At 34.3% G+C, this 15,635-nt stretch overlaps 1 protein-coding gene across 1 annotated transcript in view; it reads right to left on the bottom strand.

Annotated features, from left to right (window-relative positions):
* The window catches only part of LOC150078990 (patj homolog), a 946,782-nt gene that overhangs the window by 305,992 nt on the left and 625,155 nt on the right, over positions 1-15,635 (bottom strand). Inside the window, exon 16 of the mRNA XM_090382912.1 lies at positions 12,371-12,607. Within this exon, the coding sequence (XP_090239038.1) occupies positions 12,371-12,607 (237 nt within the window). The remainder of the gene's footprint in view (positions 1-12,370; positions 12,608-15,635) is intronic.

The following is a 15,635-nucleotide window of genomic DNA, read 5'->3' as shown; positions in this document are numbered from 1 at the left end:
AGCAGGTCATAAAAGCAAGAAAAGAGTTTTGAAGGCCGGAGTCGAAAGTAAGACTTTTAAGGGAAAGAAACAATATTGTTAGAAACAGCTACATGGACCTGATAAGCAAGAGGAAGGCCTGGCAGCACCTGGTCAGCACAGCTGGAAATGCCGATTCCTGGGAAGTAGTTTACAAAGTTGTTACTAGCAAATTCCCCAGAGCAGAAATCATAAATGCAACTCGAACTCCACAGGGCATACTAGCCACTACCTGGGAACAGTCTATCAATAACATACTCAACCAGATCTATCATAAACCAGCTGTCATAACCTTACTGGAACAGGTACAGATACGTAGAGAAAATTAAGCATACAAAACACAGCAAGTAGAACAGCCCTTCGCCATGGAGGAATTGCATGCCGCTGCGGCCCTCATAAGGAATAGAAAATGTCTGGCCCAGATCTTCTGGAGCCGGAAATTATAAAAAAGGTAGTAGACACCATCCTGGAACTGGTCCTTAGATTATACAACGTATGCCTAAGAACAGGAACTTACCCAGCTGACTGGCAACCTTGAAGCTCATACCCAAGAATCCTTAAACCCTCCAGAACAGCCGGACTCTTATCGGCCAATTGCCCTGCTCCCAGTGGCAAATAAGCTATTTGAAAGGCTGATAGGTAAAACAATAACTCACCACTATGAAACAGCTGGACTAACCATGCCAACCCAAGCAAGGAACTTCAACCATCGACACCCTAAGTGGCCTTTTGAGGGCGGCAGTGGGATGTGACAAAAAAATATTTCCTTGCCATCTCAGTCGATTTTGCTGGGGCATTCGACACCATTTGGTGGCCGAGCGTCCTAGCTAGACTGAGAAAAGAAAACACACCTATGAATTTGTACAAAGTTATGGAATCCTACTTAATCAACAGAGAAATCCAGGTAATAGCACCATATAATAAGCTGACCAGATCACTCTACAGGGGCTGCCCCCAGGGTTCAGTTCTAGGGCCACTGCTCTGGAATATGATCCTAGACGAATTCCTGGCCCTGGACCTGGTGGAAGTAAACTCCCAGGCCTTCGCAGACGACCTAATACTGACAGTCGAGGCACAAATGGAAGTCCAAGCAAACCAAGCACTTAAAACTCCTTCAAGACTGGACCACGGTCCACTCCTTAAAAATATCAACTACAAAAACTAAATCTATACTGTTGAAAGGCAGCCTAAATTTAAGAAGACCACTACAAATTAAAATCCATAGCCAGACAATCAAACTAGTCACCAAAGTGATGCATCTAGGTATCATTCTAGACACCAACCTGTCCTTCCAACCCTCATCTCAAATACTTGAGAGAAAAATATAAGAAGATATGCCAGATTAATAGTCAAAATAACAAGAAAGTACTGGGGACTCAAATAACACACGCTAACACTGTACTATAAAGTCTTCTTTACCCCAGCAATTATTTACGCTTCCCTTTTTTTTGGTTCCATAGAGTCACAACGGTGGTTAACAAAAAGATCTTGGACACCATACAGTGCTCAATTCTCCTGGTCACCACCTGTACGCATGCCCTTCAAGTCCTGACAAGGGATCCTGCCCCTCGACCTAGAAGTTAAATGCTGCAGAATGACATACCACCTGATCAAAGGATTACCCCACACTCTGGGGGAATGCTCCATTAACCTAGCAGGGAATAGAAGAGAAAAAAGGACCAGACTTCAGAATCATGTGCAGCAGGCATGGCAGGAAAGGCGGTCTGCTACAACTTCTTCTTCTTCTACAACAAAAGGGGAAATTACCAGGAAGTTCCTGCCGACAGTCAGATGCGTGCATCCTAGAACCCTCTCTTGGTTCCACCCAGGTCTATTTACGTTTCTCCTTATGGGCCATGGTGCCGTCAATGCCAAGTTATCTTATTTCCCTCTGTACATGGGGAGAGACAGAAACATGGTCCCACATTATGTACAGCTGTGACCATTATGAGGAGCTCGGCTGTTGACTAATGATGGAACTCACATATCTATCAGCAGGACTGGAGCATCACCTTCTAGACTCGAGGGAGGAGTTCCTGGCCTTCACGAAATTTGCACAAGAGGTGTTTTCTAGGCGGAGGACACTTATTGCTATTCATCACAACTAAAGCCAATAACTGAATGAAACAACTCAACCTAATTGAACAGAAACATTCAAACGGAAAGATTGAGCTAACCACACTAAGGACTTTCTGCAACAGGACCAGGACGAGATATGGAATTGACGCAGTCCACTACTCACCTGTCTCAAGATCCCCTCTGCTGCAGAAGACACTAGTGATCAGCAAGTCTGACTTGGGGTCAGGTTCAAACAGAAAGGTTGAGCTAACCACACTAAGGACTTTCTGCAACAGGACCAGGACAAGATATGGAATTGATGCAGTCCACTGCTCACCTGTCTCAAGATCCCTCTGCTGCAGAAGACACTAGTGATCCCCAAGTCAGACTTGACTCTACATATCCCCTGAACCAGATCCCAGTGGCTGTGACCTCTGAGATAAACTCACTGGACATGACTATTGCTGCAGCTTGCCAAGGCCATTGGCCTCCTCATACCAGTGCACTCTTGCACGGTACTTTCTTCCTACTTCGTGGGTGGGGGGTCTACTGTCTCCTCCCCACCCCATTTCTTCCCTCTGGTGGGGCATGGGCATGTCTCGCTGACCATATGGGGTTGCCTTCTCTATTGAACCCACCTCTGTCTTACCCCCCCAGTCTTCAGTCTATCCACCCTCTCTCTAACTTTGCAACAGTGTCTAATGAAACCAAAATTATTCCAAACCCACACTCAAAAATTTAAGTCAACCATGCAACAACCCTATTACCATTCGGCCTACCCTCTTTTAGCATAAATTATAGTAACTTTTTTTATAGGTCCTAGCCACTGAAATCTCAGGAAATTAGGTGGCAGAACCTAACAGAGTAAATATAACTATACTGTACCTGGTCTGCCTCCACGGGGCAAAGAAGGTCCCATTAGGGGCCAATTTTTGTAAAAGGCCAGAAGAACAGTGGCACAAAACATTACACATCACAATATCCATACACTTTTAAATCTTTGGCCTTTACAGTGTACTGTATCAAACAACAATGTATACTATGCAAAGATAGGGGAAATCCCTGGTGCCATTTGACCTGGGGGGGGGACACTTTACGGTATTATGGTGAAATGAGTTCCCCTTCATTGAAATCTTCAATGATATAAAAAACATAAATAAATTTTCAGAATCTTTTCTTTACAAATGAAGATGAAAATGATTAAGAAGTAAGAAGCAGGATAAAGTTTGTCATCTATTGCATGGAATTAAGTCTCGCTGCTTCGGCAGTGAATACTATGTTAAAAGACAGCACGCATATAAAAGAACATGTTCTATCAGTTCAACAGTTGTAGAATAGATGTGAGGAAATTTGCCTTTAGCCAGCATGTGGTTGACTGCTGGAACACACTTCCATCTGTTGTTGTTGAAGTTGATAGCTTAAACAGATTCAAGGCAGAACCAAACAAACATTTAGAGCGAATGGATGGGTGAAATGGGAAGGGTTTCTTTTTTTTTTTTTTTTTTTTTTGGCTGATGCTGTATAAGCTTGCTTTCTTGCATCATATGCCTCTACTAATGCTAAATTTCCCTCCATTGAAGCATCGCAAAGTTTGTTAATGTTTTCCTGAAGCAACCTGTGGATTTAATTTTGATTTAGAAGATTAGTATCTTTAATACAACTGGGATGAATTTCTTTCAGAAAAAGTAAGAGAAGATATAATTTTTTTAAATGATTAAAAAACGTTTTTTACGTGAAATGTTTTAGGGAAAATTGTAGTAAACTTGGTTTTAATTCTGGTAAGATACGTACATCATGCATTCACTGCACTATTGTTATGGCTTCTAATAAAATGAAATAACTGATAGCTTACAAATATACCAGAAAGCTTTTAATTATTTTCATAAAGTTATGAAAACATTTTTCTTTCTTTTTTCTCTCTCTCTCTTTTTTTTTTTTTTTTTTTTTTTTTTTTTTTACAGAAAAGCAATCACAGGAGATAGCAATTTCTAGCTGCCAACAATAGCAGCCTTAATATAATTCACATAAAAATATATTCGGATACCATGTCAAGTATATTTAAATATACTGAGAAAACAAAGTGTGTGTGTGTGTATATATATATTTTTAAGTATTAATTTCTTAAATATCACAATGAATGCTTCTATTGAATGAGCAAGTGAGGAGTAATAAAAAAGAAAGCTAAAACTACCCAAAATATTAAATTAGTCTACTATATATGCATGAAGCGGTAATAAAATAAAATTTAGGTTTAAAAAAATTAATATATTGAAACAAATTAAAAATATTCTTATAAAAATTTTTATAAAATGTATCAAAATTATAGTAGCTACCATATCATGACTTATTTCAGCAAAGGCCATTTCAACATTCCTAACCAATATCAAAACTTTATTTCATCATGGTTGTCTCTACTATCATCAAATATACACAACGATTTGTAACACTCAACTGAATAACATAGTATAAAAGTTTCAAAATTGAAGTACAAGGTTACTTTAAAACATGTCAAAGATAACATTTGGTCCACCTTATGCAGAATTCACCCATATATGTTGCTCAAACATACATAACTCTGAAAGACTGAATAGATAATTATATTAAAATGGAAAATAAAATGCAGGGATACTGAAATACATTTCCTAAAGTAAAAACTCCTAAATGGAAGCCCACATATCTGGACCAGCTATAAAGTGATAAAGTAAAATGATACATCCTGAGCCCAAGATATACTAAGCTTAAGATTATTCCTATCAGATTAAGCTGCATTTATAAAATTATAATAATATCTGCAGATGAAATGAAACTATCAATATAAACCACATTTTTTTTCTTTGACAAAATGGAACCTCAAATAAAAGTCAGTGGCATATAATTTACCAGAAATGCCCACATATAGACATAACTATGGGCATAAAAATAAAAATTTATTTAAAATTAATTACAACTTAATTAACTTATATGTAGAATTAACTTATAATACAGTATCATTAGATAAATTAATGTTAAAGATACTAAGCCACTAGTTTTAAAGGTACCAGTACTATTATTAACTACTAGTACTACTTTAATAAATTAAATTTGAAATACAATCCACATAAGTGCCAAAACTAATAAAGGGCTTCATTTTACTAACAAAAATAAAAAGATAATACATATTCTTGAATAAAAGTGAATTTACCATGTTATATGCATCACATTTTTTCTGCAGGAGGAACCTAAAAGTGGGTTGGGTTTGTTATAGCAGTCTGCACATTTCCAGAGTAGATGACATTTTGTTTATTGATTTATTATTTATTTTTTTGGACAATGTGAAATAAGACATACAGATAATATTAGGAGAATGCCTATATTAGGAGATGAGAAGATCGGTATAAGAATATGCAGGGTGTTTCTTAACATGAGGGCTATACTTTCATAATCACCTCAGGACCTGAAAAACAACGGGGGAAAAAGTTTATGTAAATATGCATCCAATTCTGAATCATTTCAGAGTTATTGCAGGAAATAGCTATTGAGCTGATGATAAAAATTAATAAAAATAATAAATAAAAATGAGGGCACATACCTAGTAAAATGTTTATTCATACTGGGTGTTTGCCTATTCTTATTTATTTTTTATTATTTTTTAACTATTGTAAATTCTATAGCTATGATTTAAAATTCTAACAGCCATAGCTCAGAAGACACATTTATATGAACTTTTTTTTGTTGTTTTCAGGTCTTCAAATGATCCTGAAAGTAGTTCATATTTTAGGGAACACCCTATATATCTCTGGATTTGTATGCCTGTATATGTACCAATGTACATTATTATGCATATTCTTACCTCAAAATCCCTCTTAACAGAAAACTGGGAGAATTATTTGTCCTAATCATAAGGTGAGGTTTGCAGTTTTATGTTTTTAGTTTTAAGATTTCATTTATTTACAATACTTCTAGGTATCACAATTGTCATCTTGTGACAGTTAAATACACAACAATATATATGAATGAAATGATATGATTAAATCTAATAAGTATTACTAAAAAAAAAAAAAAATTAATAAAGAAAAACTAAATTAGCTCAATATCAGAGTCCAAATTTAATACGAACTACTATGTTGTAATTAAACACAATTAAAAATCAAATTGATTTTTAAATGTGTTAAATTGATTTTTAATTATTTTTTTTAAATTATTTGTTACTCTAATTTAAGTTTTTCGATTTTTTCATTTTAATTTCTGGAGAGTATCACACAGAAGTTTTCTATATACTATATTGAGGTAAACTTCTCTTATTATTTTTACAAATGTAATAATCTATGTTTTAGTTTGTACAGTCTATACATTTAATAAGTCCATGCCTTGGAATTACGTTAAAACAATTTGGCATAACTTTTGGTTTAAATTACAGTAAACCCCAGCTATTCGCGGTTTCGCGTATTCGCGATCGCTGATTTAATACAAAATGAAACCTAAAAAAATGTGAATTTTAAAGCGCCGTGAATATTATCCGCCATAAAAAACATGGGCGTGGCTACAATTATCTTTCCCGGTCAAAACAGCGCTCAGTGGGTGGGGGGAGAGGGGTGACAAAATCGCGAGCGTGGAAGTTTCTCGCTAATCCTTGTTCAGTATGTTATGCGCTTGTAATGGAAGTTTTTGTCGTTTGCTTTTAATTTATATGCTTATAAATTAAATAAATTTATCAATTTATAAATTGATAAATTTATTAATTGTAAGCATATCAATTTATTAATTTATAAATTGATATGCTTACAAAAGTGATAAATCTACCGTTTTGCAGTGTAAAACAGACTTTTTCGAGTGTGTTAACGGACGAAAGTGACTTTATTGTGGACAAGTTCTTTCTAACCCGTACAAAAATATGGCTACGAATAACAAGAGAAATGTGAAAATATCAAAGAAGGTGATGACATTAGCGAATAAAATTGAGTTATTAGACAAAATTTCTAATAGTTAAAGTGTCTCCTCAGTGGCAAAACATTATAAAATCAATGAGTCAACGTTACGATCAATCAAAAAATCGGAAGAAGAAATCGGCCGTAGTGTCCGTGAAAACGCGTTAATTGTTTCAAAAATTTGCTCTGTAACTCGTGATGTTAAATTAGGAAATATGGAAAAGGCTTTAAATCTGTGGATAGAAGACCGAACTCAAAATAAAATTCCGTTAAGTTCACTCGTCATTCGTGAAAAGGCAAAACTCCTTTATCAACACTTTAGCGAAACTGGTGATAGCTCTGGCGGGATAAGTTTTTTAGCCAGCAAAGGTGCTGGTTTGAAAGATTTGTTTGAAATTTCTAATAAATATTACATTTAATATTAAATTGTTTCTTATTTTCATTTCGATGCCATATGCTTGCATTTCACTACTGTCTATGTACATAGTCATATTATGAAGGTACATATAACACATACATAGACAAAATTTTAGACTAGTTTTTCTTATATATTTCATACTTTGGAACGGAACCCCTTTATTACTATGGGAGCCATAACTCAGTATTCGCGTTTTCGGTATTCGCGGCATTTCTCAGGAACGTAACCCCCGCGAATAGCGGGGTTTACTGTATTTCAAATTGCATCTAATGATAAAAGATAGTCAGAATAAATAATAATAATATTATACTTTCAAAAATAAAGTTTGACAATAAAACAAGATATATAATTTTCTTATTCTGAACTTTATAGTAAAAAAAAAAAAAATCCCAGAAAATATTTACACCATTCACTATGAACAGTTGTAACATATATGCTGACTTTATAATCATTAATGATATAATAAAAAAAAAAAAAAAAAAAAAAAAAAGGTAAACTGCAGCCATTATCAACCCACTGCAGGATGGAAGCCTCTTCAACAATTCATGCTGAGGGAATGATGGAAATAGAGGGGCATAAAAACCAGAATTAAATTAACTGAAAAAACATGGTAGAGAATATTTAAGTAAAATAAGTAAAAAAATAATGCATCATAATAAATGCTTCACATGTTTTGTGATAATTTTTCTACTTTCTGCTGAAATTGTTCAAAGTATTTTTAATTTTTTTTTAATAGTGATTAGCACATCACTATTATTGATGTGCTAATAACTTTTCTTTAATACTAAAGGAAAACAGTAATATATCAAATTTTCAAACATAAAAGATAAACAAGAACATCATGCAGTTAATCAGAAAATTAGAAAGAATTAATCAGGTATGCATCTGATATTATTAAAAATGTAAATTAATAAAATTCAACAAGTAATGCTGCAAGGAGTCAGATACAGCAAAAATTAGGTAAATTGAGGTGCTAGGGAAGCTGGGACAAACAGCTGAAGTGAGAAAGACAGTCTACTATGTACATTTGTTCAAGATGACTGTTAGTACATATCTAGTTGAAATAAAATATTATGGATTACAGGTTATTACATAACAAGGACAAACAGCTGAAGTGAGAAAGACAGTCTACTATGTATATTTGTTCAAGATGACTGTTAGTACATATCTAGTTGAAATAAAATATTATGGATTACAGGTTATTACATAACAAGGATATTTTGTATAGGAATTTAGGTCCAACAACTATCTGCTTTTATGTGTGTTTATTAGATAAGCACCTTAACTTTTTAATATAAGAATTTGAGGTTTCCATAACTGTTGGCTTATTTCCACATCAAGGTCTGCATAATCTATGTATTTTATTTGTGAAAAAAAATAAAAAAAACACAGGGTCTAAAAAATGAAGTAGGAGAAAACAGGCAGTTAAAACAAATCTGCAAGAGTATTACTCTAACAGGTACACTGGTGGACATTCCTATCAAAATAAATAAATAAATAAATAAATGTGCATTTAATAATAAGTAAACAATTAAAATGTGATAAGCATGTCAATTTTAATATTTTTTTTTAATGTAGTTTGGCTTTCAATCTGCAATGCTATATTAAAATTCACAGAAATATGGTTGGAGAGAGAGAGAGAGAGAGATGGGGGGAGGGAAATATCCCACGTGTGCAACATAGCGCACTAAACCATGCGTGTACCTCTCATTTTACACACAACCAAACTTCATTTCAAAAAAAAAAAAAAAACTTAATTAAAATAACATTTTTTTAAAATTTTATTTATTTATTTTTGAGACAGCAAAGATGGCTGTTGTTGTTGGCAGTTTGCTTGCTGCAATAAAAAATACATTTTTCATAACTGCATCCCTTGTATTGTTCAAATAATGGATGGCACTGGAAAGCACAATTTCAAACAATTTCCAGTCTTTATTCCAAAAAAAAATGTAATGTTGCCAAGTGACATATTTTTTTTAAAATCAGATAAGTGTATAAGGAAAGGTATTCAAGTTTGGATAACTATCATCTGTTGTCAATAAGAAAAAATGGACCAACAAGATTAAGGCAACTTATGTTGGTTAGGTTATTGGAAGTTTAATGGCGCATCAGCATCTAAGGCTATCGTGTGCCAAGCAACTTATGTCAACTAGCATTCTGACATCTAATAGATTTACATGTCTCTCTGTTAAGCAGTACATCAACCTGCTTGCTGGCATGACATTTTTTGATGTGGTTGCTGAAGTGTTAATGAACCTACTAGAAAAGAAAATATCCAGGACTTTGGCAACAACAAAGTAGATCAGAGGTTGGAGAATAGATGGCCTAACTAAATATGCAAAAGCAACAGTTTTAAACAGTGTTTATCAGTAATATGTTTGCATGCTCAGAACCATTAAGAGTGATATAAAAACTCCACAGGTACTCCGATAACCTGATTCTTTGTAATCTAATATTCAATAACACTCCTCTACTGCACGAGCCAATATTTTTATAATACTTCTACTGAAATAGAATAACTTCCTAATTTATGAACATCAAGAATTCCTGAGCAGTTCATAAATCAGAAGAAATTTTCCCATACATATGATATACTGGCAGGATATATGCCAAAATAAATTTTCATGTGTCTGTTGTAGTATGAGTGTTGTATTCTTTATTCAACAGATACTTTGCACACGTTATTCAAACATCACTCAAACAGACAAGGTGATACAACTTTTGATAAAGTTTCTTTCAAAAATTTAGTTACTAGATTTGAGAGATTTTATTATTTTAAATTTATTTCTTTTCTAAAATTTCTGCAGTCATATGATGATCTACTGTACTGTATGAAAAAAACAGAGAATCATTCTTTATGCTAGAATGACAAGAAAATAAATAAACAAGCATAGTAGCAACAAAATAAACTGTTTCTATATTGCATTGTACAATGTTATATATGTAAAATGTACAAATGTTAAAAGTATTTATTTTAAATTCAAAAGGTAGCATCTTGTGGAGTTGCTATAATCATGCAAAATTTCATAATATTGCTCTGAACTTGTAGACTGAATATGTGGTTTCAAATTCTTGTTCAAAAGAACAAACTGAAAACTACAGTAGTCTCTTATGCAACAATCCCAAACACACAAACTTCTCTTCTAAATATTTGATTTTTATGGCTGACAGAATTTATTATCGTTGACGTACAAGTACAAGATACAGTCAACACATTCCTAGAAATATATTATGTCTTGTTTAATATTCTTATAAGGAAGTAATGTGCAAATGTACTTTCAATGATGATTGCAAAGGGCAAAGAATCATTAAAGATGATGGCAAAAAAATGGCTTATTGAATTGTTTGCAATTGATGTACAACAATAATGAAAATGATTGGTATTGTTACTCATGGACATTGCTATGTTTAAAGGTAGATGTATTTTCAGTCATTATTAAAACACACACACACACACACACACACACAAGGAACATTTTTGAATGTATTAGATATACCTAATCAGGTACCCTTTCCACATAATTTTAACACATTACTGGGCTGTATGGAGAAGAAACTAACTTCAGCAGAAAATATATGATTCAGGGCTGAAACCATGGGAATTAATTCAATTTTACTACAGATAATAAATAAAAACAACTCAAAGAAAATCAGTAAAACTTTGGTCTAACTCTCAAGTTCAGCAAGAAGACAGCATTCACTTAATCATTTTGATAATTCTCTATGATTCATTCAAAGATCATAAGCCCTTTTGCTCTAACCCATAATACTAGATCCTTATATTTGCAGCGGCGGCGGTGTGACGGTGGGGGGTTTACTTAAAAACAGCAATACATAAGAAATTAACACTTATTTCTTATTTAAAAAATACATGATAATACATTTTTGGGATGAAATTAATTAAATGATTCGTACAATTAAAACTCTTTTTAAAGCAAAGCAACCTAATCATTATCAGAAGTTATTTAAGAAAAAAAAAAAAAAAAAAAATATATATATATATATATATATATATATATATATAGCATGAAATAAAACTACTTATGACTGCTGTAAATGGAAGATTCACCTACATCATGTAAATGCATATAACATATAAGGAAGGAATAAACATTTCCTTATCGTTTTCAAGTGAAGAAAGAACTGACTATTATTAAGAATTAAGCAATAAAGTGCTTTTCCAATACTGAAAAACTCTATCTGACAACTTAAACATGTATGGAGACTCGTGATTAAAAGTATAATATTCTATTCTGGAAGTATATTTTGTTACTATGATAGAGATTCTAATCAAGATCTAATACAAATATTTATGAAACCAAAGTTATGCACAGTGAGTTATATGTTTAAGGAAAGACATTCCTTTAGTGATGCTTATAAAAGAAAAAAAATCAGTTTGCTTGTCTAGAAATGGGAAGCACTTGATCGTAATAAGCTCTTTAAAGACATTTTGCAATGTCTAATAAACTAGAAAAGACGTATTATAACAACATTAAGGCCTTTTAATTAATATCACAATTTTCATGATGTTTTAAGAAGCTATATATGTAATTGTAGGCATTCTGAGTAACGTACAAATACTTTATTCAGTAATTATTTCTTTGGCTGATCACAGCAATTTATAAAAACAACATACCCAATCCCCAAACCCAGGGCTGTATAAAATACATACAATACACTGTAAATTACTTGAACACATTAAAAAAAAAAAAAAATCATTTCTGAAGTTCACTCTTTAATCTTGCTGTGTGACATCAGAAAATTCACATAAGTCTGTCAGTTAATATCCACCTGAACACCAGTGCAAGCATCATGGGATATATATATACACACATATACACGAACACACACAAGTTCTGGTGAATTAAAAGCTTTCCGATTTCACCAATGAAGGCATTCCCCTCCCAGGGTCCTGGTTTCCGCCTACCAAGCCCCATCCCCCACCCACCCGAGAGACAAAGGTGTCACTCACCTGTCCGCTCTGGCTGCTCTCGGGCAGGGGGAGGGGCTTGGCAACCCCTATGCGCACAACCCCCTTTGGTGCTCCTTTCAGTGCTTGGACAGCTGCATCAAGACTAGCATTCTCTAAGTTGATATCATTGACGAATAGTAGCCTATCTCCAGGAATAAGACGTCCATCCTGCTGTGCAACACCTCCAGGTACTAAGCTTCTGATGACAATAACAGTTTCATTAGGATTCATTGGATCCTAAAGAAAAAGTAATTAGAAAAAACATCATAAAGTTTCAGTTATTTTTGAACAGTATTTTATGTTGAAATTTAGAACAATTAAAATGGACCCATTTTAAAAGAAACAAAAGAAGAAAAAAAATAGAGAAGCATCAGTATATTCAAATAATGTAAGACTTTCTCACACAGCTGCTCATTCATCTACTGCAGAGTGTTTACACGTATTACCAAAAAAAAAAAAAAAAAAAAAACAGATTGAGGAAACTCAAATTACTTTCAAAATCCAGTATCCTACATAAATTTTTAGTACTTGTGCATGCCTGTATTTAATAATCACTTTGGAGGGAAAATGTTTTCTCAAGAACTTAGATTAAATGCATAAGTATCTATGCTTAAGACTCTCTATAAGTACTGACATTGAAATGACTTTTTTTTCCACTAACCAATGAATAGCAAAAATTCAGATACATTTTTGCAGAAATTTTCAAATAGCTTTGTACATGGGAAGAATTAAGTTCACCATTTTAGATACAGGAATTCCTCACCAACCACGAGAGATTCCTGAAAAGTACTGCATTTAGCAAGACTAAAGATAAAATTTCTCATAGAAAATAGGGAGTTAGGGGAAAAACAATAATTAAGCCAAAAAATACTGATTATGAAAAGAGCAGAGTAAATTTCATTTTCCATTAATACAATGATGATAAAGTTGACAATAAAATAAAAAACAAAAAAAAAAAAAAAAACCAAGATAAAAATAAAGTAATGGAACAAGATATAGATTCACATTCACTTTCAGCACTTATTGAATGTTTAGAGGTTATATAATAAAGGGAAAAATAAATGTTAATTTAAATTACCGTAGAACAAACATGGTAATATTCAAAACATTATGAAAACAAGTTCATAACACTTTGAATTGTTGTTATTTGGTTTTTAGGAGCATTAGCAACTAAGGTCATATTGCTCTGGGGATATGCGGTGGTCATTCCATAATGCGGTGTACCATTAATTCCGCATCCTCCGTATTTGGTGATCATGGGCTCGAACCCCGGTCTAATCAAAAAGCGTGTGCTACGCACTGCTGCTCCTGCCCATAACACTTTGAAGAAATACATCCAGGGTAAAAATGCAAATGCTAGTCAGAAAAATCTAAAAGCAGGTAGTGACAGATCCTCCTGTAAACACTGTACACACATATATATATACATGTGCATATATACATATGCACATATGCATATACAGGGTGTTTCAGTTAAACGTTTCAGAACTTCTAAGAGGGGTAGAGTACATCCTGACAACTCGAAATCATATAGCAATGTGGGGTCGGAAATGCTTTCCTGAAGCGGTGTTGTACACAGAAGCACCATAAAGAAAAGAGACCGTAAGTGAGAAATCGTTTTAATAATACATGAAAAGAAGCAAAAGGTACATGGATTAAAGTAAGTGTTCGAAGTTTCTTCCACGGGCTACAATGCACGCCTCACATCTCCGACGCATGGACATCCGAACATTCTGGAATACTCCAGGCGAATTTCGAATTTCTTCGGCAGCTACTGCGATTCTTGCAACCAGCTCCTCAGCATTGTCAACAGGGTGTCATAAACTAGCGATTTCATATGAGCCCAGAAATAAAAATCAAGACATGATAGGTCGGGTGACCGAGCAGGCCAACGCACGGGACCACCACGTCCGATCCACTGTTGACCAAATGTGACATCCAGGTAGTTACGAACATCTCCGCTATAATGGGCAGGGGCTCCATCGTGTTGGAACCACATTGTCTGTTGCGTCGATGCAGAAATCTGTTCATCTCTCAAAAGTTGTGGCAATACTTGCTGCAGAAAGATCAGGTAGATAGGTCCGGTTAGATGACACGGTAACAGGTAAGGTCCGATGAGGTGATCTCGCAGGCCAACGCACGGGACGTGGTGGTCCCGTGCGTTGGCCTGCTCGGTCACCCGACCTATCATGTCTTGATTTTTATTTCTGGGGTCATATGAAATCGCTAGTTTATGACACCCCTGTTGACAATGCTGAGGAGCTGGTTGCAAGAATCGCAGTAGCTGTCGAAGAAATTCGAAATTCGCCTGGAGTATTCCAGAATGTTCGGATGTCCATGCGTCGGAGATGTGAGGCGTGCATTGTAGCCCGTGGAAGAAACTTCGAACACTTACTTTAATCCATGTACCTTTTGCTTCTTTTCATGTATTATTAAAACGATTTCTCACTTACGGTCTCTTTTCTTTATGGTGCTTCTGTGTACAACACCGCTTCAGGAAAGCATTTCCGACCCCACATTGCTATATGATTTCGAGTTGTCAGGATGTACCCTACCCCTCTTAGAAGTTCTGAAACGTTTAACTGAAACACCCTGTATACATAATTTTCATTCCTGTGATCATGACATACGGTCGAAAAGCGTTGTCAGCTTCAGGAAGGAAAATCGTTTTGAATATTTTCGTTAAATTCTTTTAATTGCATTAATTTGATTTTTAATTGTTTTAAATTGATTTGAATTGTGTTAAATTGATTATTTAATTATTTATATTTTACTCTAATGTACCGGTAAGTTGTCGATTTTTTTTGTTTTTTCTGTTTTAATTTCTGGAGGGTATCATACGGAAGTGTTCTACGTACTATATTGAGGTATACTCCTCTTATTATTTTACTAGTAATAAAAGGAAATAAAATTGTTATAATATTTACTTGATATTTTATTAATTCCATGCCAAAAAGCAATGTGAACTGCAATGAGTTACATATTTTGTAATACTTCTTTGTACGCTGTAAGAATTAAGTTTACAAAGAAACTTAAGTGGTTACCACTGGCAGTGCCAGATTTACATATCGGCCGAGCGGGCTGCAGTCCAGGGCCTCATAATCTAGGGGGGCCTCGGCCTCCTGGAAAAAAAAAATTTTTAAAATGTACCATTAATTTTATTTCATTTGCAACAATAAATATCAGGAGCATACCCAGGCCAAAATAATGTGTAAGCACAAATCCAAAATTCAAGAACATATTGATGGGAGTGCCGAACGCACTC

This window comes from Mastigoproctus giganteus, chromosome 10 (genome assembly GCF_048544385.1).
Source record: "Mastigoproctus giganteus isolate SK-2022 chromosome 10, ASM4854438v1, whole genome shotgun sequence".
Lineage (NCBI taxonomy): Eukaryota > Metazoa > Arthropoda > Arachnida > Uropygi > Thelyphonidae > Mastigoproctus > Mastigoproctus giganteus.
The sequence above is the reverse complement of the archived record's forward strand: the minus strand, read 5'-3'. Positions and strand labels throughout refer to the sequence as shown.